The 26,047-nt window shown below is 44.8% G+C and overlaps 1 protein-coding gene across 7 annotated transcripts in view; it reads right to left on the bottom strand.

The window, feature by feature from the left end:
- Nucleotides 1-26,047, bottom strand: part of SGCD (sarcoglycan delta) — an 840,821-nt gene that overhangs the window by 107,455 nt on the left and 707,319 nt on the right. For all 7 annotated transcript variants that reach the window (XM_064484486.1, XM_064484485.1, XM_010987254.3 and 4 more), the window contains 2 exons: nt 18,495-18,582; nt 11,708-11,827 (listed from right to left, as the gene is read on the bottom strand). In XM_064484486.1, the coding sequence (XP_064340556.1) occupies nt 11,708-11,827; nt 18,495-18,582 (208 nt within the window). The remainder of the gene's footprint in view (nt 1-11,707; nt 11,828-18,494; nt 18,583-26,047) is intronic.

Here is a 26,047-nt window from a genome sequence, read left to right as displayed (position 1 = left end):
CTGCAGCACTTGGCCAGAGTAAGCACTTAATTAATACTTGCTGAACGTGAGTGAATTTCTTTCTGTACTTCTGTAATTTCTGCAGTGAGAACTGCCTGCCCTCTGGCTCAGCTCCTGCCAAGAACCTTCCCATTGATGTCACCTCCTTTCTTTTTTGACCTAGGAAAGCTCCCGCATCATAAATCACTTCTCGGTGTCCAACTCCACTTGACTTTCCTCTTTGGCTTACAGAATGAAAATCAGATCGAGCATTTCCATTAACATCTCACCCACGTCCTGCACGGTACACTGCCAGAAGGAGAACAGCCCTGGAAGGCTCTCTAGCAGAACACTGAGACGCTGTCTTAACTCAGGCTTTTGGAGAAGTAAGCAATTCCTGTTTACTCTAATGACCATCTCTTCCCAAAAGATAAATCCAAATGTGCTTATGTGCTGGGGAAAAAACCAACAGCAGCAGCTCATTGCACTTCCTTTGTCACTCAGGGCCGCGCACGTGCTTCTGCAGCTCCCGCTGTCTGGGAGGCTGTGGCTCACTCCCCCTGCATCTGCTAGGTCTGCCTCTGCCCCCATCCATCACACTTCCCCTCCATTTCTCCTCTCGAAGATTCTCTGGGCCACCTCCAATGTCCAGGTCTTCTACCCTGCTGTCTCCAGCACTCACCAGCTAGTCTTCTCAGCGCAAACTGCAGCCAAATGCTATCTTACACACTTTTGCTTAACTCTCTAAAAAAACGCTTTGCAGCTACTTAATATTTTCACTGGGCATGTGCTTCAACCTCCCTCCTAGACTACAACCTACTTGCGATCAAGGAACTTTTATGCTGCGTCCTCACATCCCTGCCCTGAACTTCGATTGGGGATGGCTGCACAAATGCTGCTCAACAGGCATTTGTAGGAGTAACAGGCATCAGTAGACTGGGTACTTATTCCGTGCTTAGCACCGTGCCAAAGACTTTACCTATATTACGTGGGGTCCTCTTGTCACCTTCATCATATAGATGAGTAGCTTGAGGTTTTCAGAGATTTAGGATCTTGCCCAAGGTTGTCCTATGAAAGCTGGGAGTGGAAGCCAGGTGGTCTGTCTGCAGACGCCATACCCATTTAACCACCCTGCTGCCCAACACTCCTGTACTTGAAAGAAGATACTCAGGCATTTGCTTCTCTCCTGTGTCCTGAAGGGGTCTGGATTTTCTCTCCTCTCTCTCCCCTTGTTTCTTTTGTGTGGATTCACCCTCACCACCTTACCCACTATTCCTCGGCAAGACAGGGTGCAGAAGGAGTTAACAACGGTACAAGACAAAAACCTACAGAAACAGGGGACAGGGAGCCTACAGAGCCAAAGGAAGTATTTTTAGCCCTCTTTTCTCCCACTTAAGTAAGCAGAATTAAACTCAAGTCCCTCCAATAAAGGAGAATCGAGTTAGTTTCCTTCCCTATTCTGCACACCGAGAGTTTCTTATTCACGCTGTCATCTCATTAAATTCCTAGTGTCACCATGGAATACCCACATTCCCCTTGGCCTCTGCTGGGAAGAAAGGAGGAAAAAATCCAACTCAAGTGACTGTGGGTTACGTAAGAATGTCCCAACAATGACTATAATTAATGGGAAAGGAGACAGTACCGTGGGACTCTATGGAAAGCCAGTGAAGATGGCTCGGGAGAAGTTTATCTCCTCGTTCGAAAATGCTCTGTTTCTGGCATTAACTGGCAAGAAAAAGAAACTTTGAGGGTAAAACTAGCCAACAGATGCCTGAAAGCACATTAGCTGTCGCTTGATAGAGAAATTAAAGTTGCGTCGGTTCCACAAACAAAGACAACAAACACAGCCCTCCCTCAGCCAGTGCTGGAATTGGTTCTCTTGAAAGCAGCCAAATAGTGAAGCTCATCAACTCTTTAATCAAACGAGAAAGCTGACAAATGTCCCCAACTGCCTTTTCTCCTCCTCCCCCCAGCCCTGCCCAGGAGGGAGACAATGGCTCAGCAACTGGGGAGGGCTGCTAAGGCAGCGCTGCTGGGACAGCTGGGGACGTCTGCACAGAACGATTAATCCATCAGGCTGACACTAAATCACAGCTCCCTCCTGCCCAAGGGGAATGTATGTGGGGCCCGGCAAATGCGTGTTCCTCTTGCATCAGGAACCAACCCTATGCTTGGGGGAAAAGCTGAGCCACAGCAGTTCACGATGCCCGTGCACAGGCGTGGACGCGTGTGAAGCGAGGCGCTGGAATCACCAAGGCTTTGGGACTGGCTCTTTTTTCTGTTTTGGAGAACGATGAGAGTTAGGCTCCCAGGAGCATGTTGGATGAAACCACATTATGATGCTTCTGCTGTTCAGATGTGCTTTTTTCTCATTAGGTAGCTCTGGTTTATGAAGGCTGGGGCTGTTCATCTGAGACTCTTTTGTATTTGGCTTTCTCGCTACATTATTTATGGGATATGGATCTTTGTGATCTAATACATTACTCCCATATCCCTGTAAATAATACACCGACTTTGGAATGAGGTACCAGAAGAACTCTATCACCAGTAGTTCTTTTTAAATAGTGGAGTCCCCAGCAGATCACTGCAAAGGATCATGCAGGGCAGGAGGGCCCTGGCAAGTTGCAGGTTCCTCCAATTTGTAACCCAAATGCTACCATTAGGTAGGTAGGCTCTCCTCTCCCAAGGATCAACATCTGAATTATTCCATCGTCACCACTGCATAAGAGGAGGTATATTCCACTTTTTACTAGAAACCTGTAGGCTCTCTCATGCTTCCTTCCACTCACTGGTGAGACACTTCAGAAAGGAAGAGAGAGAAGAGAAAAAGTTGGAGGCAAAGAAAAAGGAAAGGGGAGAGGTTGTTTATTACACACATGGCCTAAGTGATCCAAGCAACAAGGCCAACATCACGTGGCTGGTAAGTATGGCAGAACCCAGTCATGCCACATTCTAAAGCCTCTGAATTCCTTCTCATGCAGAAAGGCAGAGTGGATTAGGAAAAGCATAACAACATGGGGTGGAGCCCTCAAAATCTGAGCACGTGTCCAGGAAGGCACTCAGGGCCTCAGTAAACCAGCCCTGAGCCTCCATCAGAGAAACAAACGACCCGGGGGCCTGGGGGCTTGTCAGCGATGCTCTATTTCATGAGCTTCTCTACGTCCTTGCTCCGGGTTGCCCTCTGAGGCCACCTCCTCTCTGGACTCCATCTATTCAGTCTGTTGACTGGTTCTCTGATCCTTCTGCTCAACAGGGCATCTACTGTGGGCTTTTCAGGCTGGCATTTCCCCTGCGGCCTCTCCCTTAGAGAAGGGGCCAAGCAGCAAGATCCAGTGCACCCAAAGCTCAACAATTCATCTCTGATCCTAAACCTGCTGTTGCTCCCATACATTTCTGTTCACGACACCACCGATGTCTGTCTGACAAGGCACACAGCACCAGAAACATCCCAACTTCCTTTCCTCTTGACCCTCCTCATCTGGTTTCATTAGCTCTCCTGCAGGATATCTTTCCCATTTGTTCTCTCTCTCTTTTTTTTCTTTGAAAGGCTTTCTTATTTCTATTTTGGGGGGAGGTAATTAAGTTTTATTTATTTGTTTATTTTAATGGAGGTACTGGGGATTGAAACCAGGACCTTGTGCATGCTAAGCATGCACTCTACTACTTGAGCTATACCCTCCACACTGTTCTCTCTCTTTATCCTAGTTTAAGCCCTTATGAATCCTCAACAAAGGTATTACGATCATCTCAACTTAGGTGCCAATTCTCACTCTCCTCATTTCTCTGTACCATCCAGATCAGTTATCCAACATTCCAGTGTTCAAAAATTTCACTCCTTTCATGCAACAAATATTACTGAGCACCTACTATGTGCCAGGCACTATTCTAGACTCTGAAAAATTAAACTTCCTGTTGTCATAAAGTTTACATTCTAATGAAGAGGACAGGATGAAATGAAACACATATATACACACATACTATGTCATGTTATGATAATTGCTCTGCAGGAGAATAAAGCAGAGTGAAGGTACAGACTAGGAAGCAACAAACTTTCCCTGTAAAATGCCAAATAATGAGTATTTTAGGCTTCATGGGCCACACGATCTGTCTCAACTATGCAATTCAGCTTTTGTAGTGCGAAAGCAACCACAGACAAGACAAATGAGCTTGCCTGTGTTCCAGTACAACAGTATTTACCAAACCAAGCAGTGGTTGTGGCCTGATTTGAGCCACAGGACACACTTCGCCAGCTGCTGGTATAGACACTGACAGCTGGAGCATGCTGTTCTTATAAGGTGGTCAAAGAAGACCTCTCTGATGAAGTTGACATTTAAGCCATAAAGGAAGAGATCTTTTATGCATAGACTGGAGAGGATTCCAGGCAGAGGGAAGAGTCAGTACATGCTGGGGGGTGAAAACATGCTTGGTGATGAAGCAAAGAAGCTGGGGTATCTGAGGCTGAGCAAGCAAGGGGGCGAAAACTCCTGGAGTATCTTCCACTAACATCCTCCAGAATATCCAGGTTCCACTGTCGTGTGTACAGCACTCATGATGTTCCATGAGCAGACCTTTGATTATTGTAATAAAAATACACTGAATATTTGCTATTTTTTCTTTACCGAGAACCCAGTCCCTCTCCTGGTAACACCATCTCAATTTTCCTTCTGAGAAATGACCCCTCTCTATCTAACTCTCAGGATTTCCAACTACAGCTCCAGCAGTGGGGATATGAGCCACTATGAATCAGCATATTCCATCATTCTGGTACCACGGTCTTATTCAAGGATGGGCATATGGCCCAAGTCAGTCCAGTTAGAGTGAAAATAAGGACATTGTTGGATTTATATTAGCAAGGTAAGTACTCCTCCAGCTTACCAGCAGAGCTGAAGACAAAATACAAGATTGAAAAACAGAGCTAAGAGATGGTAAGAGCAAGAGAGAGACTGAAATTTGGTCACATTATTTGAGTCACTGAATCTAGCCTCAAGCCTGCTACCAATGAACTTTTCTTTCACAGAAGGGAATAAACTCTCCCCACCGCTGGCTCTGAGTTGGATTTAGGGCATTTACAACCAAATCAGTCCTGACTGATAAACACGGCTGATTCCATTTGCCAAGAAAGCCCGTTCCCTATGTGTTTTTTTTCTTCCCCTTCAATCCATACTCAAGACCTAGCACGAATACTCTCTTCATTTAGGAAGTTTCCCAAATTCTCTCTGGAATAGCATCCCACCATGTATAGTTTCCACAGTCACTCTGTTTCTATCCTTCTAAGAAGCTTATCTTCCACGTTGGCTCTCAGATACTTACGTGTGCATTGCGGCTCCCTGAAAGAGAAGGCACGGTAACACTCTTCTCAGTGTCTCCGAGACTCCAGTTAACAGTGATTTGGAGACATCTTACATATAAAGGTCTATGTGTATGTATGTATATATATATAATACACACATGCCCTTAGTGAATAATACAACTAAGAACACCGTACTTTTTTCATTATAATTATCAATTGCCACGTTGCAGCCCAGAGTTTCATCAAAAACTAATTCCAGATGCTAAACGTATCATCTGATGTGGTCTTAAAAAAAACAAGGCATCAGACCACATTCAAATTTCTATAAATCTTACACTAATTTAAATGACTTTAGATTTAATTAAAAATGTTTTTCAATTGATAATAATGTAACTCAGATAATTAGCATCAAGTGGCATCTAGAGGACGTATTTAAAAAACTAATCTAGAGTATAAACAGGCCTAATTAACAATTAGAATAACACTTTATAATTATGCTTCGTTTATAAGTGCTATAATGTCCAATTCATTGTTCAGTGAAACTGGTCATTAATGAAGATCAAAATCATGTTTTCCCTGGTGTCTCCACAAAGATGCCTCTTAGATGCGCTAGCTTTCACACGGCCTGTTTTTTTTGCTGCATTTTAAAGACCATTCCTGTCTGGTATTTCATACCTTTGTTCTGTAATTAAAGCTAAACTCATCTTGCATGCTAATTTTATAACTTTTTGGTAATTGAATGAACAGGCCCGGCTATAAACTCAAATTCTCTTGTGTAAGACCTAAATAGGTACCTTTGTAATATGGAAAAGCCAAGGCTGACAAAGACATTGAGGCCCATATGAAGAAAGACAGGGTGTGGTACCTGAATGAAAGCAAGACCTGGAAGACTGGGGGATGGTGGCCCCATGTGGAGATTTAAGGAAGTGGGTGCTGGAGAGGCGGGGAGTTTGATAGGGAGATGTAAGTTCATCTGTAGGTGATGAAGTCAAAGTGATGGGGAACATCCATGCAGACAAGACCAGGCTCTTGGAAATTTGCAACTAGAAGTGAGAAGACAGTTTAAGGCAAATAGAGATGTGGGGGTCCCCTGAAAAGGGCAACTGCTGAAATTGGATGCAACCGCGGGATTTTCCATAGAAACAGGAAAAGAGAAAAATAAGGACTGAACTGCACAGAAGTCCACGTGTGACGGCAAGTGTGAATTGGCATCATTTAGCAGGAGAAAGAAGAGGGAGTGAAGGAAGCGGAGGAACAGGCACACGTGTGGGGCAGTGGTGGGAAGGGCAGTGTCTCTAGAAGCCAGGAAGGGAAGGAGCAGCTGGAGAACGGTTGCCCAGTTCTCATTCCCTCTTGGCATGATGCAACCCAATGGGCTATGGGGGTCGGGGAAGTTGAAAATTTCTGTGACAGAAGTCATCGTGCACCGTGGGTGAGACTACCTGCGTTCAGATCCTGACGCTGCCAGTTCCTCTCTGTGGAACTTAGGGCAACTTCACATCACCCTGTTCCCCCGTCTGCCCTTCTGTAAGTCAAGGCAATGAGCCACTTCTCTCTTTGTGTGGTTGTTGTGTGGCTCAAATGCATTTACTCCTGGCAAGGGATGAGTTTGGCGTCTTGCACAGAGTAAGCCCCACTCAATGTATGTTGGCTATATTTATGTTGTAGCTGTTCTGGAGCAAAGTGGTAAAAGCTGAGCCTGAACTCAACTGAGAGCTACCAGCAAAGTTGTGGCGAAATGATTTAGCTGTGATTGTCTTAGGTTGGTATCTCACCAATTTTAGCATGCGTCAGAATCACCTGGAGGACTTGTTTAACTGTAACTTGCTGGGCCCTGACCCTGAGTTTCTGATTCAGCAGGTCTGCGGTAGGGCGTGACAACGCACATGTCGAACAAGTAGACCTTAGCTGATGCTCCACATTGAAGTTACTTTGAGAAGCGCTGTCTTTGAGTAGAAGGAGATACCCTACTATTTTGGGAAATAAACTCAGGCTTTCAATCCCTTCCTCATCCAAAGGCACCTTGAGAACATACACGTTAGTAAGACCAGCCCCTGACATGCGCCTGGGTGAAATGGGCTGTGTAGTGGTTCCCATCTTGTAAAGGGGTTTCCTCTTCTGACCGTAGCTGTGTCCAGGAAACCCACCAGTCCAAACTTAAACGAGATTTGAACACTCCTACAAGTCCGAAGCCAATTTCTCTCTGGGTACCTTCTTCTGGGAACACACGAGGGCTGTGTAAAATGTTAGGACTTGATGGGTTCCCCGAAGCCTGAGTGGGCCAACAAAACCACCGCCAGCACAACAATAGCACGTACTGAGTGCTGACCTGGTGCCACGCACCGTGCTGCTGTCAGTCTGCACATAATTGTACCACCTAGTTCTCCCAGCATCGGGGGAGGGTCGGGCACTCTTAACACTATGTCACAGAGTAGAAGGAAGCCTAGACAGGTAAAGCGGCATATCCCAAGGCACTGGCTGACAAATGACAGGCATCAGGATTAAACCCGTTCTGCTGGCCACCCAACCACACAGCTCTTTCCTGTTCTCTTTACCCTAGGAAGGATGTGCTCTCTTTAACCCTCATGAAAGGGCAGCAACTATCATCTGCTGACATGATTACTCCATATCTCTTCCAGGATAAACGCTTCCAGATAGTTGGACCATTCTTTATGATGCATGACTATGAGTCCTTTTGCCAGACTATTTAAGGTCCTTGGAGTGTATCCAAGGTAGTCACTGTCCTGAAAACTGAGCAGGTGGGTGTGGCCATCCAGAGAAGAATGTAAACAACTGTCCTGAGCCCATGGGCTGATCTACTATATCCAAGAGGCATTATCTTCTTAGGATTATTTTTATCTCCTACTGCTTATTCTTACTCAATGATCAACTCAAATAACTGATTTATTTACATAAGTTCTTATTATATTCATTCATTCTTACTCCCCTTCTTTATTCTGTCCCCCCTCTTTGTTTTATACAGGCGGAAACTAAAGCTTAAAGAGAAAAACAGACATGGATAGGGTCACTCAGGTCCTAAATGTCTGAGCAAAGATTCAAACCCAGGTATGTTAGATTCCACCACACAACACACATCCACATTCACTCCTCCCAACAACTTGCACAGTCTGACAATTCAAAAAGACAAACTTCTCATTAGGCTGAAAATGAAATTGCCTAAACTTCTCGCTCCACACCATCTGGCTGGATCCCAGATGACAGGAAGCTCATTTCTACAGCACACGAGGCTCATTTCACTGAGTAGGTTGCTATGAGACATGCAGGGTGGTCATTTCCTAATCTTTTCAGCACTGGTCACAGCCGTGGTGCTTATTATGATGCCTCACTTCTACATTTTTACACACAAAAAGCAAATGCTTCTGATGATGGAGAGAGACAGATGTTACCCTAAATCATTCTGCAAGGGAAACAACACAAGCAAAAATAGCCACCTGCTTTCAAGTGACGAAACTACGATACTCTTCCAACCCTCAGTCTACATCACAGAGGGATGGAGGTGGGGAAAGTTCTTAAATGAGACCATCATAGGGTTTTGTCCATTGAGATTAAATCACAGCGTTTTGGACATCTCAAGTACTTGTATCTCTGCAAAGTCAGATGTTAAAGCAGTGAGGTGACTCATGAAAACACCAGAGTCTAATGGGAAATGCCAAACACCATTTGTACAAAATGATCTTGGCATGAGATACCATCACCTTCTCCCCTGGGCAATTATTTTAGAGCTGGTGTAGCAAAATACTCTCGAACAAAGGGAAAACCTCAAGTTGCTGTGGCTTTTTTTCCCCAAAAAACTTTGAACTAACATGGAAAGTGCCAATTCTACAAATAACAGAGAAAAACATTCATTGTTAAGAGTTGGCAAGGGTCTGAGCGCTACGTTCGCATGCAGCCAGGTGCGCTGACGGCGGAGTCCGGAGATGAGGATTTGGGTTTCAGTCCTCCCACGTACTGGTGCCTGGTCTTGGCAAGTTTCTCCACCTTTTCAAGCCTTAGTTTACTTGTCTAAAACGGGGACAATTTTGAGGAGGCAGCAACGTGCAACGCTTTAACGCAAAGCAGTCTGCATTCAGATACCTGGCTGGGAATCCTGGCTCTCACCACTTAGCGCGGCTCACCCCTCCCTATAGCTCAGTTCTGTTGTCTGCAGAATGGGGGTAAAAATGGTGCCTATGTCACAGGTGTTGGCGAGACATAGCTGTAATAATGCACATAGAGCACGGCTCTGGAGCCATGGCAAGTGGTCACTGGAGTAACTTTTTAAAAGACTATTCACTGAAGAGCTTAAATTGGTGCAAGACTGTGAACTGACTATACTTCAATAAAAATATTTTAAAAATTAAAAATAAATTCTAATATGTATATATATGTATGACTGAAAACATTATGTTGTACACCAGAAATTGACACAACATTGTAAACTGACTAGACTTCAACTAAAAAAGCATAAATTCTAAGAAGCCTCCCAGTGACAGAGAGAGGGAAAGAAGGAATCTACTCAGCTGTTCAGCTAAGACTCCAGTCTCTGACCTCTGTGCCTCAAAAATCCCCATCCACAATCCAGAGCAGTCTCGGTCTTCTATATATTTTATTTATTGGGGGGGTTTGGTATGAAATTTTAAAAGTTTCTATTGCTAATTTTTTTTTAAACTGTTTGAAAACTCTCATTTTACAGACAGGAAAAAACAAAGGCCTAAGAGACAAAGGGAATTGTTCCAGATCACACCCCAGTGAGCACCTGGCCAGCGACTGGCCTGCCCCTGGCTGGTGGCCTCGGCCCCCAGCACCCCTCCCACACCACTGAGCTCCCCGAGGATGGTCACTTCCGTTTCCTGACTCTGCTGAGCCTGATGCTGGACAGGACGATGCTGAAGTTTACAGACCGATACAGGGGAGCCTAATGGGACGTGTTAGAGTGGGAGGGGTGTAGAGGGCAAACACAGGAGGGTGGGAGACTAGAGGGTGAGAGGGTGTGAGGGTGTGAGGGTGAGAGGGTGAGAGGGTGTGAGGGGGTGTGCGTGTGTGTGTGTATGTGTGTGTTCTATCATGTTAGCCACTCAAGATCCACAAAGTTTGAGAGGATGGTGGAACATCTAGATGAAGCGGGAGACCTAGAACTCAGGGAAGATGCCAGGCCTGGGGACAGAAACTGAGGAGTCATCCAGCGAGGAAGTTAGATATGCAAGCATGTTATAACAGTGATGGAGAGACAGACAGGCAGACCAGGAAAGCTGACTGACTGAGGCTAGAGGTGATGACCAGAAGAGGACAGTCATAATGGAGAAGAAAGAAGATACAGAGTGCAACTAATAATGTGGACAAAAATAACAATTTCAAGTAAAAATAGCACAATAATTAAAGACAATAACAGTGAGCACTTAGTGAATACTTCCTATCTTTTAGCCAACTTACTAACTACTTTACATAGATTATTTCACTCAGTCTTTCCAATAGTCTGAGAAGGTAGATACTTCTATTGCCCTCACTTTATAGATAAGTAAAACATAGGCACAGAGAGGTTAGATAACTTGCTTAAAGTCACACAGCTAGTAAAGGACAGAGATAGTGTTAATATTCCAGAGTCTGAGCTTTTAATTGCTACACTTCAGTAACTCTTAGGGAGCAAGAGGAAGGAAAGCAGGATTAATATTAACAGTAGCATGAGTATTCATAGCAGTACCAGCAGCTACCACTGGCCGAGGACTATCTTGTGCTCAGCAATGTGTTAGGTGCATGTAACACGATCGAAGATGATACGATTGAACCCTAGGGAGAACCTGAGAAGATAGATGTTCTTAGCCCGAATGGGCGGAAAAGGAAACTGACTCACTGATGTCAGTAACCTGTCTAAAGTCACACAGTTGATGACAGATCAGGGATTAAGAGCCAGGTTAGCTCTAAGACCAGTACTCTTAAACCACCATGCTAGACCGACTGTTCCAGTGCACAGTCAAATTCAATGATTCTAACAGTGGGACCACAGAAATTCCTGCAAATGTTTGCACAAATAAATTCTTGGGCCATTCCACCAGAACTTCTAATTCAGTAAGTCATGCTTGGATCTACGAACCTCAACTTTTCAGAAGTTCCCTAGGTGATTCTTAATTCACAACCAGGTTTAGTGATCACTGTAACAATGTATACAGGTCTCAACTGCTTCCCGCAAAACTGCCAATCCGTGAGGACTATTATAACTTCTTGGTACGAGCACACATCCCCACCCGAAGATTGGTGTGGCCAGTGTGCCACCAAGACCCATGATCTGAGACATTTTCAAGGTGGGGGCTGGGAGTGCCATCTGTCTTGCTTCAAGGGAATGGAGGTAATTGGCCTAAATCACTCTTCTGGACACCATGCCACTTTTGCTCTCAATCATACCCAGTAGCATCAAACCAGTTAAATAGTTAAAAGTTTCCTTACCTGAAACTCTTAATCTCTCAGCTCCTACGACCACTTCGTTGTTATCTGCAGAGAAGAGCAGTTTTCCAGAAACCGTCTTTACCTCAAACTTTTTGCCATAAGCTTCTACGGCTTTTGGACCTAGAAGGGGGAGAAAGAGAACACATCAGTCCTGCTGCATTCAATTACAAAGAGCTATTTGCAGAACACGTACATTTGACAAGATTGCACTGGACTTTAATGTAAGTGGATTGGTTCTCAGATGCCAACTGTGACAGTTAGTCTCATGACTTTAGCCATGTCTCGTCAATTACTTTTCATCATATGCTCTCCGCCTATGATTTTAAAAATGATCATGTCCTTCTTCCAAACTAATGCTTGAATGAGATTTCCCTCAGCTAACCACCGAATTACGGTCAAATACTTGTAGATTCTGGTTTACATGTATCAAAGCACGGAAACCTCACCATCTCTTGAAGGACCAGCAGATCTCTGGCTAACCTCAACTACTGGAAAGGGCACCGTTAAATTCAGCTGAAATCAGTCTGGCTCCTTACCCTTGACCCACTGGCTGCATTTGACACCACTCAAGTCTATTTCCTTGGTATATAAGTCACTTCCTGGCAGAAAAGGCCACAGTATGTGGCAATCAGTTGCCTTGAAACTTGTTTAATCTTTCATGCTAGAATTTCATTCAATAAAAAAATAAATTTTAGAAGGTTGATTATATGGCAAAAATAGCTCTTCTTTTTTTCAATTCAAGCACAGTTGATTCACAATGTTGTGTTACTTTCAGGTGTACTGCAAACTGATTCAGATAGATATATGTATATATATATATTTTTTCAGATTCTTTTCCATTATAGGTTATTACAGGATACTGAACATAGTTCTCTGTGCTATACAGTAGGTCCTTGTTTATCTATTTTATACACAGTACTGTGTATCTATTAATCCCAAACTCCTAGTTTATTGCTCCCCTCTTCCCCTTTGGTAACCAACAGTTTGTTTTCTGTGTCTGTGAATCTATTTCTGCTTTGTAAATAAGTTCATTAGTAGCATTCTTTTAGATTCCACAAATAAGTGATAACATATGATATTTGTCTTTGTCTGACTTACTTCACTTCGTATGATAACCTCTAGGTCCATCCATGTTGCTGCAAATGGCAATATTTCATTGTTTGTGGCTAAATAATATTCCATCATGTGTGCATGCATATATATCTGTATCTGTATCTATATATCTCACATTTTCTTGATCTGTTCATGTGTTGATAGACAGTTAGGATGCTTCCGTGTCTTAGCTATTATAAGCAGACCTGCTCTGAACGTTGGGGAGCATGTATCTTTTCAAATTAGAGTTTTCTCTGGATATATGCCCAGGAGTAGGATTACTGGATCATATGGTAACTCTTACGTTCAGTTTTTAAACGAATCTCCATACTATTCTCCACAGTGGCTGCACCAATTTACATTCCCACCAGCAGTGCAGGAGGCTTCCCTTTTCTCCACACCCTCTCCAGCATTTATCACCTGTGGACATTTTAATGATGGCCATTCTGACTGGTGTGAGGTGATACCTCATTGTAGTTTTGATTTCCATTTCTCTAGTAATTAGCAATGTTGAGCATGTTTTCATGCCTGTTGGACATCTGTATGTCTTCTTTGGAGAAATGTCTATTTAGGTCTTACACCCATTTTCTGACTGGGTCTTTTTTTTGTTTGTTTGTTTTGTTTTGTTTTTAAATTGAGCCGCATAAGTTGTTTGTACTATTTTTATATAGAAAAACTTGAGGGTAGAGTTCAGAAAGCCTGTATTTTTCCAAAACTGCCCAGGTGATTCTGATACAGTTGTCCCTCAGTATGTGTGGGGGATTAGGTCCAGGACACCCCTTAGATATCAAAATCCATGGATGCTCAAGTCCCTTATATAAAATGATGTAACATTTACATGTAACCTACACACATCCGCCCCTACACTTTATATCATCACTAAATTATTTAGGATACCTAATACAATGTAAGTGCTGTATAAATAGTCACAAATACAATGCAAATGCTATGTAAAACAGTTGTCAGCATGGAGCAAATTCAAGTTCTGCTTCTGGATCTTTCTGGATTTTCTCCCCTTAAATATTTCGATCAATACAGGGATGTAGAACTTGCGGCTATGGAGGGCTGGCCACACAGCATGTTTGTTTCCTTATGGTTATTCTTCAAGACGGTGTCACTCATTTGTAAAAAAGCAGTAGTGAACGGGCCCTCAATGCCATCCAGGCAAGGATCACTAGGAACGCACTTGTGGTTGAACAAGTTGGGGTACCATAAAAGAACACACAGCATGGGGAGCCATGGGGCTTCTCAGTAAGAAGAAAGAATTTATTATAGGATCTGGCATTATGATAGGTTATTTTTGGCAGGGCTTAAGGAAGCAAGGTTTTGTGGATTAGATCCTGTCAGAAACGGAGTAATTTTACAACTGGTTTCTTGGTAAATCTTATCTAGAGTGGAGACAACCAAAGCAATGCTAAAATTGTAATGGACAAAGAACAGACTCATACTAGCTAGGATAGAGGAAGGTTTGGTCAATCCTGTGGTTTGGGTACAGGTTTCTATTTTTAATCTACATTCAGACATGATCAGAGCTGCCTCTTTTTCTGTTTTGTCTTGATCCTTCATGGCCACCAAGTGGCCTCGTCCGGTGTTGATGTTCTGTGAAATTACCTGTGCTCACACAGAACACCGAGGCTTGGCTGACAGAGCCAGGCCAGCCCCTGGATGCCTGGGGCCGCTTTCCCCTTTGGCAAGACTATCAGCCTAAGAATCAGAAGGTAGACATTATGTCCCAACTCTCTCATTTTCTGCTAGTGTGACTTTGGGCAAATCATTTGATCTTTCTGGACCTCATTTCCTGCATCTGTAAAATTATACTACCACCATCGATTCCCTTTACCTCACAGAAAGGTTAATAAAAGGATTGAATTATACTGTGTTTTATGAAAAAGAGCTGTGTAGGCGGAAAAGGGCAGTGTAATATAAGGGACTGCTCTTGTGACAGTGACCATCACTATTTTTCTAACGCAGTGGTCACAACACAGTGGAAAAAATTAATGGGCACCATCTCCTAGTGCACTTGCCTGATCTGCATCATCGTGTTAATCAGCAGACCTGCTCTCTTGCCAGCACATCCACACTGGCCTTCCGGCCAAAAGGAGGACCCTGGAAAGGCTCCTGAATGAGCGGGCGATGGAAACAGCAGACATGGCAACACTTCCAAAGGGGACGGGACCTGCACCCTGTCTTCTGTGACTGCCTTCCCGCCGTAAGTCAGACCACCAAGGCGCACAGAGGCTCGGGGCTCTCCCGAGGTCACCGAGTGAGCTGAGGGCAGACCTGGGTGTGGAACTGCGCTCTTGGAACTGTTCCCCAGCAGAAAAGGGATGCTTATTTGCCTGTAAAGGAAAAGGAGGCCGGAGCTTTTGGAGGGCGATAGGGGTAGGAAGCTGGAGATGAGGACGAGAGAGATCCTGAGGGAACAGAGATGCAGTTTGGGCTTTGTTAGCAACCGTTAGCTTGTTCAGGGAGGGTTCAGATGTGATTCCCTTCTTGGTCAGGACAAAACCTTCAGTGAAATCTGTATTACTTGGTAATGCTTTGGAGTTGTTACCCTTTTTTTTTTTTTAGGGGGAGACTGGAGATCAGGAGGTAGAGCACTCATAAATGAATGAATGAGTGACCTGAGCGTGGGCACAGGGTGAGCAGAGTTTGCCCACTCCGGATCCAGTCAGACAGCAAAGCAGCAGTGTGACTGGGGGACGCAGGTACTGGGACTTGGCTTCCAGGGACTTGGACAATAACAAGACACGGCCCCTGAGGAGTCAAGAGCGCAGGGCTGTGTGTAAACTGACTGACTCTGATCTGACGAACGAGGTGAGAGACACACCGGAGAATGTCTTAAAGGGACTGCAGCCATCAGAGAACACAAGACACAAGCGAGCTATCTTGCTTTTCAGGGCTTCTCAGAACACAGAATGGAATTTACCAGGGGCCAGAACCATTTGGGGATATGAAACCCAGTAATTGGTAGTTTTAGCTAAAACCCCAAACAGCGACCACTGGCTCCAGGGTGCAGATGGCTTATCCTTTTGTTGATTTTACCCCTGGGCTGCCAAACCTCCTAGGACAAGGTAAAATCTTGAAAAAAAAAAAAAAAGATTCTAGAGAGAAAAGCAAATGGAGCTGGAGACTGCTCAAAGATCATTCTTCTCTGGCAAGGAAAAGATCATTATCTGTAGCCTGAAACTAACCTTCAGGCCAGCCCTTATCTGTGTGGCGGTCCACGTGTGAAGCGCCTCCTCAGTTACTCTCAGCAGTGAGAACTGGAATCCGTCAGGACGCACGAGCATCTCCCGGTCAACCTGCAAGCTGGACAGACCTGGGGCCACACAGCCTACTTGCCCCAGCTCCATTGATCCCTGGGCCTGTCCCTGCTCTGGCAAAATGTTGCGTAAGACTTTTTTACACCTTTCCTCCCTGCAGGTCAGAGGGTTCCCTGTTTGGACCCACGACAGAGATGACACTGTATCAGTGGCAGTAAGGGTCAGATACACGGTGGTGGTCTCGCCTGGGAACTGTCATTTAGAGCACTGTTTCATGAGAAAAGATGACTTGAACTGCTCACATTGGGATTCCTTCTGGGCTCTTGAGACATTCTTTAGGTAATAAGCAGGAGAATTCTTGAATCCTCAGGACTGCCTTAGTAAACCTGGCCGCGTGGACCGCAGGAGCCATTCGCTGTCGGGTAAGTACTCCACCAAGTGCAAGAGGCCCTGGGAGCTGTCTTCTCCTGGCACTTCTCTGTGCTTTCCACCATGCGCACAAACGGCAAAGGAGAATCCCGAAGGAAAACTTCAGTGTGGTTGTGCGTGGGTGTATATGCTGGGATTTCCATTTGAACACAGCTACTAACCTCTCTAGAAGTCACCTTGAAAGGATGTGCTGGCTGGGGCTGGGATGGGTTTTTTTCCCATCTCATTTAATATTAGCTACCTTGAGCCTTACCTTAAGAGGGAGAGATAGGGGTCTCAGCTCCAGGGGCCTGCTCTGGGCAGGGGAGACAGAAAGAAGACAGGGAGGAGCGAGGCAAGAGAGAGGAGAAAGCAACAGAAGAGGAAAAGGAGGGAGGGAGAAGGAGAGAGAGAGGGAGAGAGAAGGGAGGGGAGGGTGAGGAGGAGAAAGAAAGAGGGGGCATAGAAAAAGAGAGGGAAGAGGAGAGAGACAGCAAGGGAGTGGGGGAGGCAGAGGTGGACAAAGGGAGATGGCGAGAGGGATGAAGGGGAGAAAAGAAGGGAGTTGGAAGAGAGAGGCAAGAAGGAGGCAAGGATGGAGGGGAGAGGGGAGGAGGAGGAAGGAGGGGGAGAGAGAGACCGACTCTTGCTGAACAAGTCATTTGGGCAGTTCCAGCTTTATCAAAACAAAATCTCCTCTGTAAACGAAATCTCCCACTACACAAAAATGGCAAGTGATCAACGGGCTAAGTAAGTTCCTTTGGAACGCAGGGAGCTGGGAGCTGGAGGTCGGATTTACTTCCCTCCTGGAGGCAATATGCACACACGCCGCTTCCATCACTGCTTACTGAAGCTGTTTATTTAATTATTTAGCATTGTGACTGCTGGCCAGATGTTGCAGAAGCGAGGCAGTGGATCCAGCTGCGTGCATAGATTCTGGGCTCTGCCTGGCGGCGCGGCAGATCCTTCGGTGGTAGATGGTCCGCGTCACCCACTGGCCGTGACTCTGCAGACTGCCCCACGTGCACTGGCAGAGCGAGGCTCTTTCCCCAGCAAGACTCTGGCCACAAAGGCACCTGCTTCGCTGTGGCAGGTTTATTAGCAGGGCTCCAGATGTTTTTGGCACATTAATGTTTCAGGACATTTGGGCCCCTGGCTTCTCAAAACGTCCATCTGTACACTTCTCTCTCAGCCCTGAAGCCAAACAAATGGCATCTTCTGTCTGGAAGTAGAACCATGCCATTCAGACATCACCTCCCTTATTCCTTCCAGTGTTGGGGTGCATAATGGCTCTGGTTTACTGCTGCTCATAACCTACAGAGGCAGAGGGGGCACTGGTCACACTGCCCAACACGTGACCACGACCATGAGGTCCGTATTCATCTTTATAATCATGATTGTGAATAACCCATCCTTGTTTAAACTTCAGGACTCTGCAGCTTAAAGCCCAGTGGGTGCTTTCTGCAGCTGTTCAGAGCAGATCTGCTCTGTTAAAAGGAACCACACGGCCCTGTTTGGTGGGGGTACATCTGCATCTTGCAATTAAACTAGGTTCAAAGTCAGCATGCACCGCAAATATGGCCTGGATTCAAGCTCCCATTAAAAATCCCTTTTACAACCCATGAAGTATGATGTGCATGGTTTTCGAATACTGTGCTCTCTTCCAATTAATCCAACACTGCCAGCTTCTCCAGCTCTGGAGCAGAGAGCTTTTCCGTGGTTGAGCACCAGCTGAAGCAGCTGGCTTGTGTTTAGGGGCCATGCTGCATGAAAAATAGTTTATTTCTCCTCTCCACCCCGCAAACAATCATCATCAGATTTGCATAAGTTCAATGTGTATATGTGATGAGACACTATCCTTGAGTAGAATCATGGGACACACACACCATTCTGCTTTCCCACACTCTGAAATGTGTTAGCAGACACTCCTTTCTTTAGATCCCATGGTGTTTCGTTCAACCTTCCCTTCTGTTTCCTGAGCGCTAGGCGTGGACCAGGCACTAAGTTCTCTCTGTTCTCACCTGTTATCAGCTGAGTTAGCACTTTAGTCTGGTCGTTGAGAACGTTCACCGTAACATTTCTGGCAGATTTGAAGTACAGAGCATTACCCTATAATAAGAAAATAGGAGAAACACATGAAACTGGCAGATTTCTAAACAAAAAAAAAACTGTACTCCCAGCTTTCCAAGGGGCTGAACTGATCTCAGCCAAGTTCTAAACGATGTGTATTTACTTGAAAATTCTCAATGTTTAATAATCCCCATATACATGATCATTACTTGGCACTTAGCCAAAATGGATGTTCTCCAAAGAGACGCACAGATGGACAAACATGCCCAAAATAGATTTCATGCACACACACGCGCGCACACACACACACACACACACATTTGTTGAATCAAGAGACAACAGGGACACAGAGCCCTTTCCATCTTACTGCAGATGTAGTTAGCTTTGGTCCACGGAAGGACTGGGTGTCACTGACACTCTCCTAATCTCATCCTTTCTGGTTCACAGTTTCTCCAAAGGAACCAAGGAGAGCCCTTAGTGGAGAGCAAGATGCTGTGTGGCACAGCCCAGGTCTACCCCTCTGGCACATCCACGGGCTGTGAGCACCCTGCTGCTCCTTAGGAAGATGGAGACATTTTCGTGGAGATGTTTGTCACATGTGGATACAAAGCCCAGGAGATGTGGCATCTCAGAGGACGCCTCTGCCTCCCCTTTCTTCCTTTTCTTTCTTTTTTCTTTTTTGTTTTTATTGAAGTATAGTCAGTTACAATGTGCCAGTTTCTGGTGTACAGCACAATGTCCCAGTCACGCATATACATACATATATTCTATTCATTTTCATATTTTTCATTAAAGGTTATATTATAAGATATTGAATATAGTTTCCTGCCCAATACAGAAAAAAGCTTATCTATTTTTAAATTTTTTTTAATATAATGGTTATCATTTACAAATTCTTTCTTTTCTTTCTCCAGATTTCTTGTCCTCCATGCACCCTGTGCCTCCAACCAATCTGTCTTTTGTCACAAAGGGCACCTGATTCCTCTTTCACACTGTGGCACGCATTTGAGAATGACTCAGAACAGAGGCTGGCATGGTGTTCCATCAAGGGCCTGATAATAAATACTTTAGGTTTCATGGGACACGTTGTCTCTGTGTTAACTATTCAAATCCACCGTTTTCGCGCAAACCAGCCATTGACACTAGTCGACAAACGGGTATGCCTGAATTCCAATATAAATTTCTTCACTGACAATGAGATTCGGATTCCAAATAATATAATTTTAAATTTAATATAATCTTACTTTGTCATAAAATATTCTTCTTCCTTTTTCCCCCACCCCCACAATAATTTAAAAATGCAACAATTATTCTTAGTTCACTGGCTATAAGGAAACAGGCAGAGGGCTGGATGTAACCCTTGGGCCACAGGTTGCCAGTCCCTGGCTCAGACATTCCTCCTTTCTAGGAGTAAACTAAAGCCAGAAACTAAAGGATGGAACTCAGAAAGAACGTGTCAGTAACCAGACAGTTGTTTCTAGAACAAAGAACGTGGGTGACCATCCTCGTCTTTCTAAACCCTTCTTACCACATGGCATAAATCTGCCTGAAAATTCAGTAAAACCACTATGGACTGAATCTCAAATACAGAAAAACTACCATCCCATGATTTGTGAGGGAAAGGAGGATACATAAGGCTCCCTCTTCACCTTCAAAGTCTTATATTCCAATGGGGACAATGACATGGGTGCCAACACCTCCCATACCCAGCCGAGGACAGCAAGGGTGATCAGGGAGCTGCCGACAGCGTGTATGGAAACTTTCCGTAAGGGTGAGACTGCTCGAGGCTTAAGGCTGTGGACTGAGAAGCAAAGGAGGTGGCTTTCTTGCTTGAGCTAAGCCTGAAAAGAAGGTGGAAATGATTTTCCCAAGTTGGAATGGAAAGATGGAGCCTTGGAGGTAGGAAGGCCGTGGAATGATGGGCTAATGTTTTCTTCCTTCTAAAGCTGGCGACTGGGGGCCCCAGCCGAGCCTGCAGGTGGCAGAGTGGCAGGGGCTGTGCTGATGGGCAGCCCCCACCATGGCCTGAGGTGACTTCACAAGTTGGGGGGGGGGGATGGGGCGGTGTCCCCAAGGCATTTTCCACGGACTAATGGTCCAGAGCCGGGGTCTCCCTCACCCAGGGTTCACTGCTGAAACGGACAGCCAGTACCCAGGACCCACTCAAGCCATGAGAACCAGTCAACCGTGGGGAAGAACTCTTGTCCCAGTGCTGAGGAGGGAGGACTTCTGCCACACCAGGGCCACCGCTGCTTCACGGTGATCTCCCTACAATAGCTTGAGATTAAAACTGTGCCTGATGAAAGCAGGTTTCTGAAGTGTTTGTTTGTTTTCCAATTGGTTCAGGGAGGAAGAAATACGTTGAATCTAATCTTGACATAAGGTTGTTTTTTGTTTTTTTCCCTGTCTATCAGGAAACAAATATTAGCCTAAAATACTTTCTTTGGCATTGCCTCTGGCAGGGCTTGCCGGACCTATACAAGTAATAGGAGAAATCAGAACCTGGAACCTGCACGGGAGGCCCTGTGTTTCCAGGAGTTAACGTGCTAACTCTCCCCACGCTCAGCAACCTGGCACTGCGGAGCAGAGAGAGGAGCAACCCGGAACGGGAGAACTGGATCAAGTCCACTGCCGCTGACCCGTGTGTCACCTGGAGCACATCACTCAACTCTTCCGCCGTTGGTTCTCTGCAACGTCCGTATCGCCAGCAGCTCAGGGCTAATAGCATCACTGAGTCCTGTCTCCAGGCCACACGCGCAGTAGAAGCCCTGAAGTAAACTCGCCAGTTTCCACTCCTTCCTCTACCCCCTTCTAGCTGGGTGACTTTGGGCAAGTTACTTAAAGGGTTCGAAGCCTCACTTTCTTGATAGGTGCGATGGTGCACATATTGTTATTAAATTATTAAAATACGCATCTTATTAAAATTTTTAAATTTTAAATTCTCTATGTAATGAACTCATTGGTCCAGCGCCAGGCACACAGCAGGTCCTCTGTAGTTGGGAGGATGAGGGTGAGGGGAGGGTGAGGACAGGGCAGGTTAGTGATGGAGGCAGGAGGCAGAGGGGGAAGGAGAGGTGGAGAAGGGGTGGGGGGGGGAAGCAGGGAGGAGGAAGGGAAGAAGGCGGAAAAAGATAAAGACCTCTCTGCATTGCCTAATCCTCACAACCCATCTGCGGACTAAGTCAGGCGTATCTTCTATCTCCAATATTCTGTTTCCTGATTTCAAAGGATCTCCCTCCATGTGGCCAGTTCACCATTACCGTTCAAATCCCCATACCTTTAAATACTATCTGTCTGCCCTGAATACTATTCAAATAATTCTATTGAGAAAAAAAAAAAACTCCCAACAGCTTTGATCAAGGTTTATAGCAAGAGATAAAATAAAACCAGTCATTCCATTTTATTGCCACATCGAAATATTACAATTTAGCATCAATTGATCTATTATGTTAACACGCTGGGAAACAGAGTCTTTGCTACGTCAGGGTTCAGACAAAGAGCCTCATTCTATCCTGGGACACCTGGCTGTAATCCTCTCATATACCTGGTAAAAAAATGCTTTATTTTCTAGTTTGGGGTTATTTCCCCCTCCTAATGTTGAGTCCTTTTTCTCTAGGTTCCATTTTCTGGGAAACAGCCTCAGCGTTAAGTTCCAATCTTCCTGTTGATTTTTTTTTATTCTACTATCACACTTTTAATTTTCATGAGCTTTTTCTTATTCTTTGAACTTTCATTTTAATATCATCCCTTCCTTGTTTGATTGGCACACTATCCTCTCTTAGATGGGAATAAAAATACTGCCTGGAAGGTCTGTGTTTCTGGAAGCATAAACCTTGCCATAGGGTACAGTAGTGGGGATTTGGCTAATGCAATGGAGAAGCTCCAATGTCATTGTCTGTGGGCAGTCAGTACCTGTGGGCTGGTTTCATCGAAGATGAATTCTCTAAACTCCTGCCAGGAGGGTGGTGGGCTGCCAGGTATATAGAAATCAGTCCTGCATGTTGGAGGAGGAGAGGACTGGCATTTTGCTGTTCAGTCGACAGACTTTCAATTAAACCTGTTCTCAGTGCCTCACTCCAGACTTCCTCGGTGTCTAACATCCAGAGCCAAGTTGTTCTAATTAAACTCTCCAGAAAACCAGCCTCCTATGTTCTGCTAGGATGGAAAGAGGTACTTCCCTAGTTGTGGGTCAACTGGGGATGCCATCTCGGGATAGATGCTGAGTTTAACTGGTTTTTATGCAGATTTTCCAACCAGTTCTTTCTGTCAGCCCCACTCCAGGGTGCACTATGACTCCTGTGGGCCCTGGGCACTGAGCCCAACATGCCTCGCGGGTAAGTGACCCTGCTCCACTATGCCACACAATGGCTCTCAGTCCTACAGGGGCTCCTAGTTCCCGAGCCTTTCCAGGGCTCTTTCCCATGGATCCTCCCACTTTCTTTCCTTATTTTGCTTCCTCCACTGCAGGTTTGCAGATCCAGCTCTGCTGGGCCTGCCCCCTCTCATTGACCCACTTTTCATCAGTTATTTCCATGAGTTTTTCTTCCTTTCTCTGTGACCCTGTAAGTTTACCCCTCCTTCAGTTTTGTCCTCCACGTGCTGTCTTGGGGTCTCATCTCTCACTGCTGTCAGTCTGTCCAGCTCTAGAGCCATGTCATGCCTCTGCCTTCTTAAGAGGAAAGCAGGTTAAACCTATAAGTCAAGAGCAGGTAGTGTATGTCCAGGACCCAAGAGCTTCTCTTCAGCATTGTATATATACCGACTGTCTAGAACACGCTATATATTGCCCTCGGCCCTGGAGAGCGGGAAACATATGACCTTGATCTTGGAGAAGCTCCCTGCCCAGCGGGAGACTAAGCCAATGGGAAATAACCATGGTCATAATGTGATATCACTTCCAGTGGGATCTATGCTCTCCTGGTAGGAAAGGCACAGATTTTAATACTTGCTTTTCATGGCGGCCAGATCAACACAGTGTGTTCTCAAGTTACTTCGCTTGATAATCCTGCTCGGTTGTATACTTTCCTTGCCCACGGAGGAGCTAGCGATCTGATCTGGGAGTGCAGATAAGCAGAGAAAACCTGAAGACAGCACATCTACAACTTCCAAGTTCAGGGAAGGCTTTCTACTCTCAGCGGGAATGAAGTTCAGAGAAGGAAGGGATGACCCCGGCTGGAAGCCTGAGGCGTCTCCCCAGAGGAGCAGGCGGCTGGCTTCTCTTATCCTCCCAACAAAAAGGCAGGGCAGTTCACAATAGCATGGTTTCCACCTAATGCTGACGGAGAAAACAGGGGAGGCTGGCCTGAGACGTAATGGTGCAGAGTGGGAGCTCCGGAGTCAGATTTAGGTTTGAATCACAACTCTACTTCTGATTAACTGTGTGGCATTGGGTAAACCATTTCTATTCTTTAAGCCTTAGTTTCTATATTTATGAGAGGAAGTTAAAGGCTACCTAATGGTGAAGATACGATGATTAACAAAGACAGTATATGTCAAGGGCCCAGCACAGTAGCTACCAAAATACTTCCATCAACTGTAGTAACAAAGAAACAGACAAAACCTACAGTAGGAAGGTTCCTTGGGAAATTGTCGATTCAAGGACAGGGGGCAAGAAATATAAGAGATGAGCCTGGAACATTCTGCAGTGCCAGAACGGAAGGAAATGCTCAAAAGCAAAACAAACAAACAAAGAGAAAAGCATTGCAGGAGCATGTCAAAGGGACACAGGGACAAGTAAAAGAGCTCTGGATGGCCAAAACTGGTACAATATGAACAACAAAACAAGTATGATAGCATTGAATTACAACCCAAGGCATAAAATAAATACCCATGAGTTCATTCCGATATAAATCAATGATTCACTAGATCAATGTGAGGGAATAAACAAATCTCCCATGCAGAACTCCAAACAATTTTCAGAGTTGACGCCCTACTCCTTAAAGATGTACCTACAACTCCTTAAGGACCTGTACATAGTGACTTCCTTTTGAAGCATACAGCATGGAAAGGCAGATACGGACTTCACAGTGGAGAGATGTGACAAACACCACCTCAGCCAGGCAATCGAGCTCAATGTCCACCGTGGGAGGTCATGTTGCTGGTATGCATCCTTGTTACAGGTGAAGAGAGTGACCCTTTACTTTTGGGGTCTTCGTCTTCAAAACCCATAACCCCCATCTCGTCATGGGAAAAATGTCAGACAAATCTCAGGGGAGGGTCATTTTGCAAAACATACTCCTCAAAATTGGTAAGGGCATCAAACCCAAGGAAAGTATGACAAAGTGTCACAGCCAAGTAGCACCTAAAGGAACATGACCAATAAAGGTCCTGGACGAGATCCTTGGATATTAAAAGACAATTAGGTCAAAACTGAGAAAATCTGGATAAAGGGGGACTTCAGTTAGTAATAATGTATCAATATCGGTTCATTAACTGAGACAAAGGTACCATACTCATGCCATGTGCCAGTCATAGGGGAGATGGGCTGCCAGGTATATAAGAACGCTCTGTGCTATCTCTACAAATTTTCTGTATACATAAAACTACTCAAAAATTTTTTTAAGTGGTTTTTTTTTTTTTTTGAAAGCTATATTACACTGCCAAATTCCAAGATCTACAACTTCAGAAGGGATCTCAGAATGGCACTCATCTCTGAGAAGGCAGGAAGCTTAACATGTCACAGACAGGTGATTTCACTCTGGAGTGGATCACATTACTAGCAAATTCTCCTTTAAACAAATCTGTTTCCATGGGACTTTGACTTTAGGAATATCAAATTAGACAATGGTGGGTGGGCCTCTCAAGGCCAATTCTCTACCCAGCGCTCTCACTCATTCTCCCCTGGGCAGCTCCCAGAAAACACAGTAATCAGAAGTCACCAGCTTCCTTGTGGTAGGAACCATAACACTGTTTACAGTGATCAGTGTTCACTAAATAATACTAACTCTTGATATGACTAGAAAAAGGAAACTGACCCAAATTTAGATGTCATTAACATCATCCCCAAAAGTAGTTTGTGAATTTATCCCCAGCAACCATTGCATATCTCATTAGCATCATTATTATTTTGAATAGGATGCTTTAGTTGTTTCTGAACTGATCCTTGTAAAAGCATGACAAGTATTTTACAACAATACCTTCGGCACAGGGAACGATACTCAGTATTGTAATAACCTTGAATGAAAAAGAATACGAAAAGGAATCTATGTGTGTATATGCATGACTGGAACGTTAAGCTGTGCACCAGAAACTGACACACTGTAACCAACTATACTTCAATTAAAAAAAAAAAACCACCAAAAAGCAAAAAATAGTACTTTCGGATGGTTATTTCTACTTTACTTGGTAATATCTTTTTATAAGGGGGCATGGGTGGATTTCTACTGTTTTGAAAACGTTTTCTTGTCATGAATAAGGAAGCTACACTGCGAAACACTGACTCAGACTAAGCTGGGAACTGGTTCAGTTTTTCCATCACAGCATCCCTGTACAGATACTCTCTATG

This window comes from Camelus dromedarius, chromosome 3 (assembly GCF_036321535.1).
Source record: "Camelus dromedarius isolate mCamDro1 chromosome 3, mCamDro1.pat, whole genome shotgun sequence".
Classification (NCBI taxonomy): Eukaryota; Metazoa; Chordata; class Mammalia; order Artiodactyla; family Camelidae; genus Camelus; species Camelus dromedarius.
Note: the sequence above shows the minus strand (reverse complement) of the source record. Positions and strands in the feature narration are given on the sequence as shown.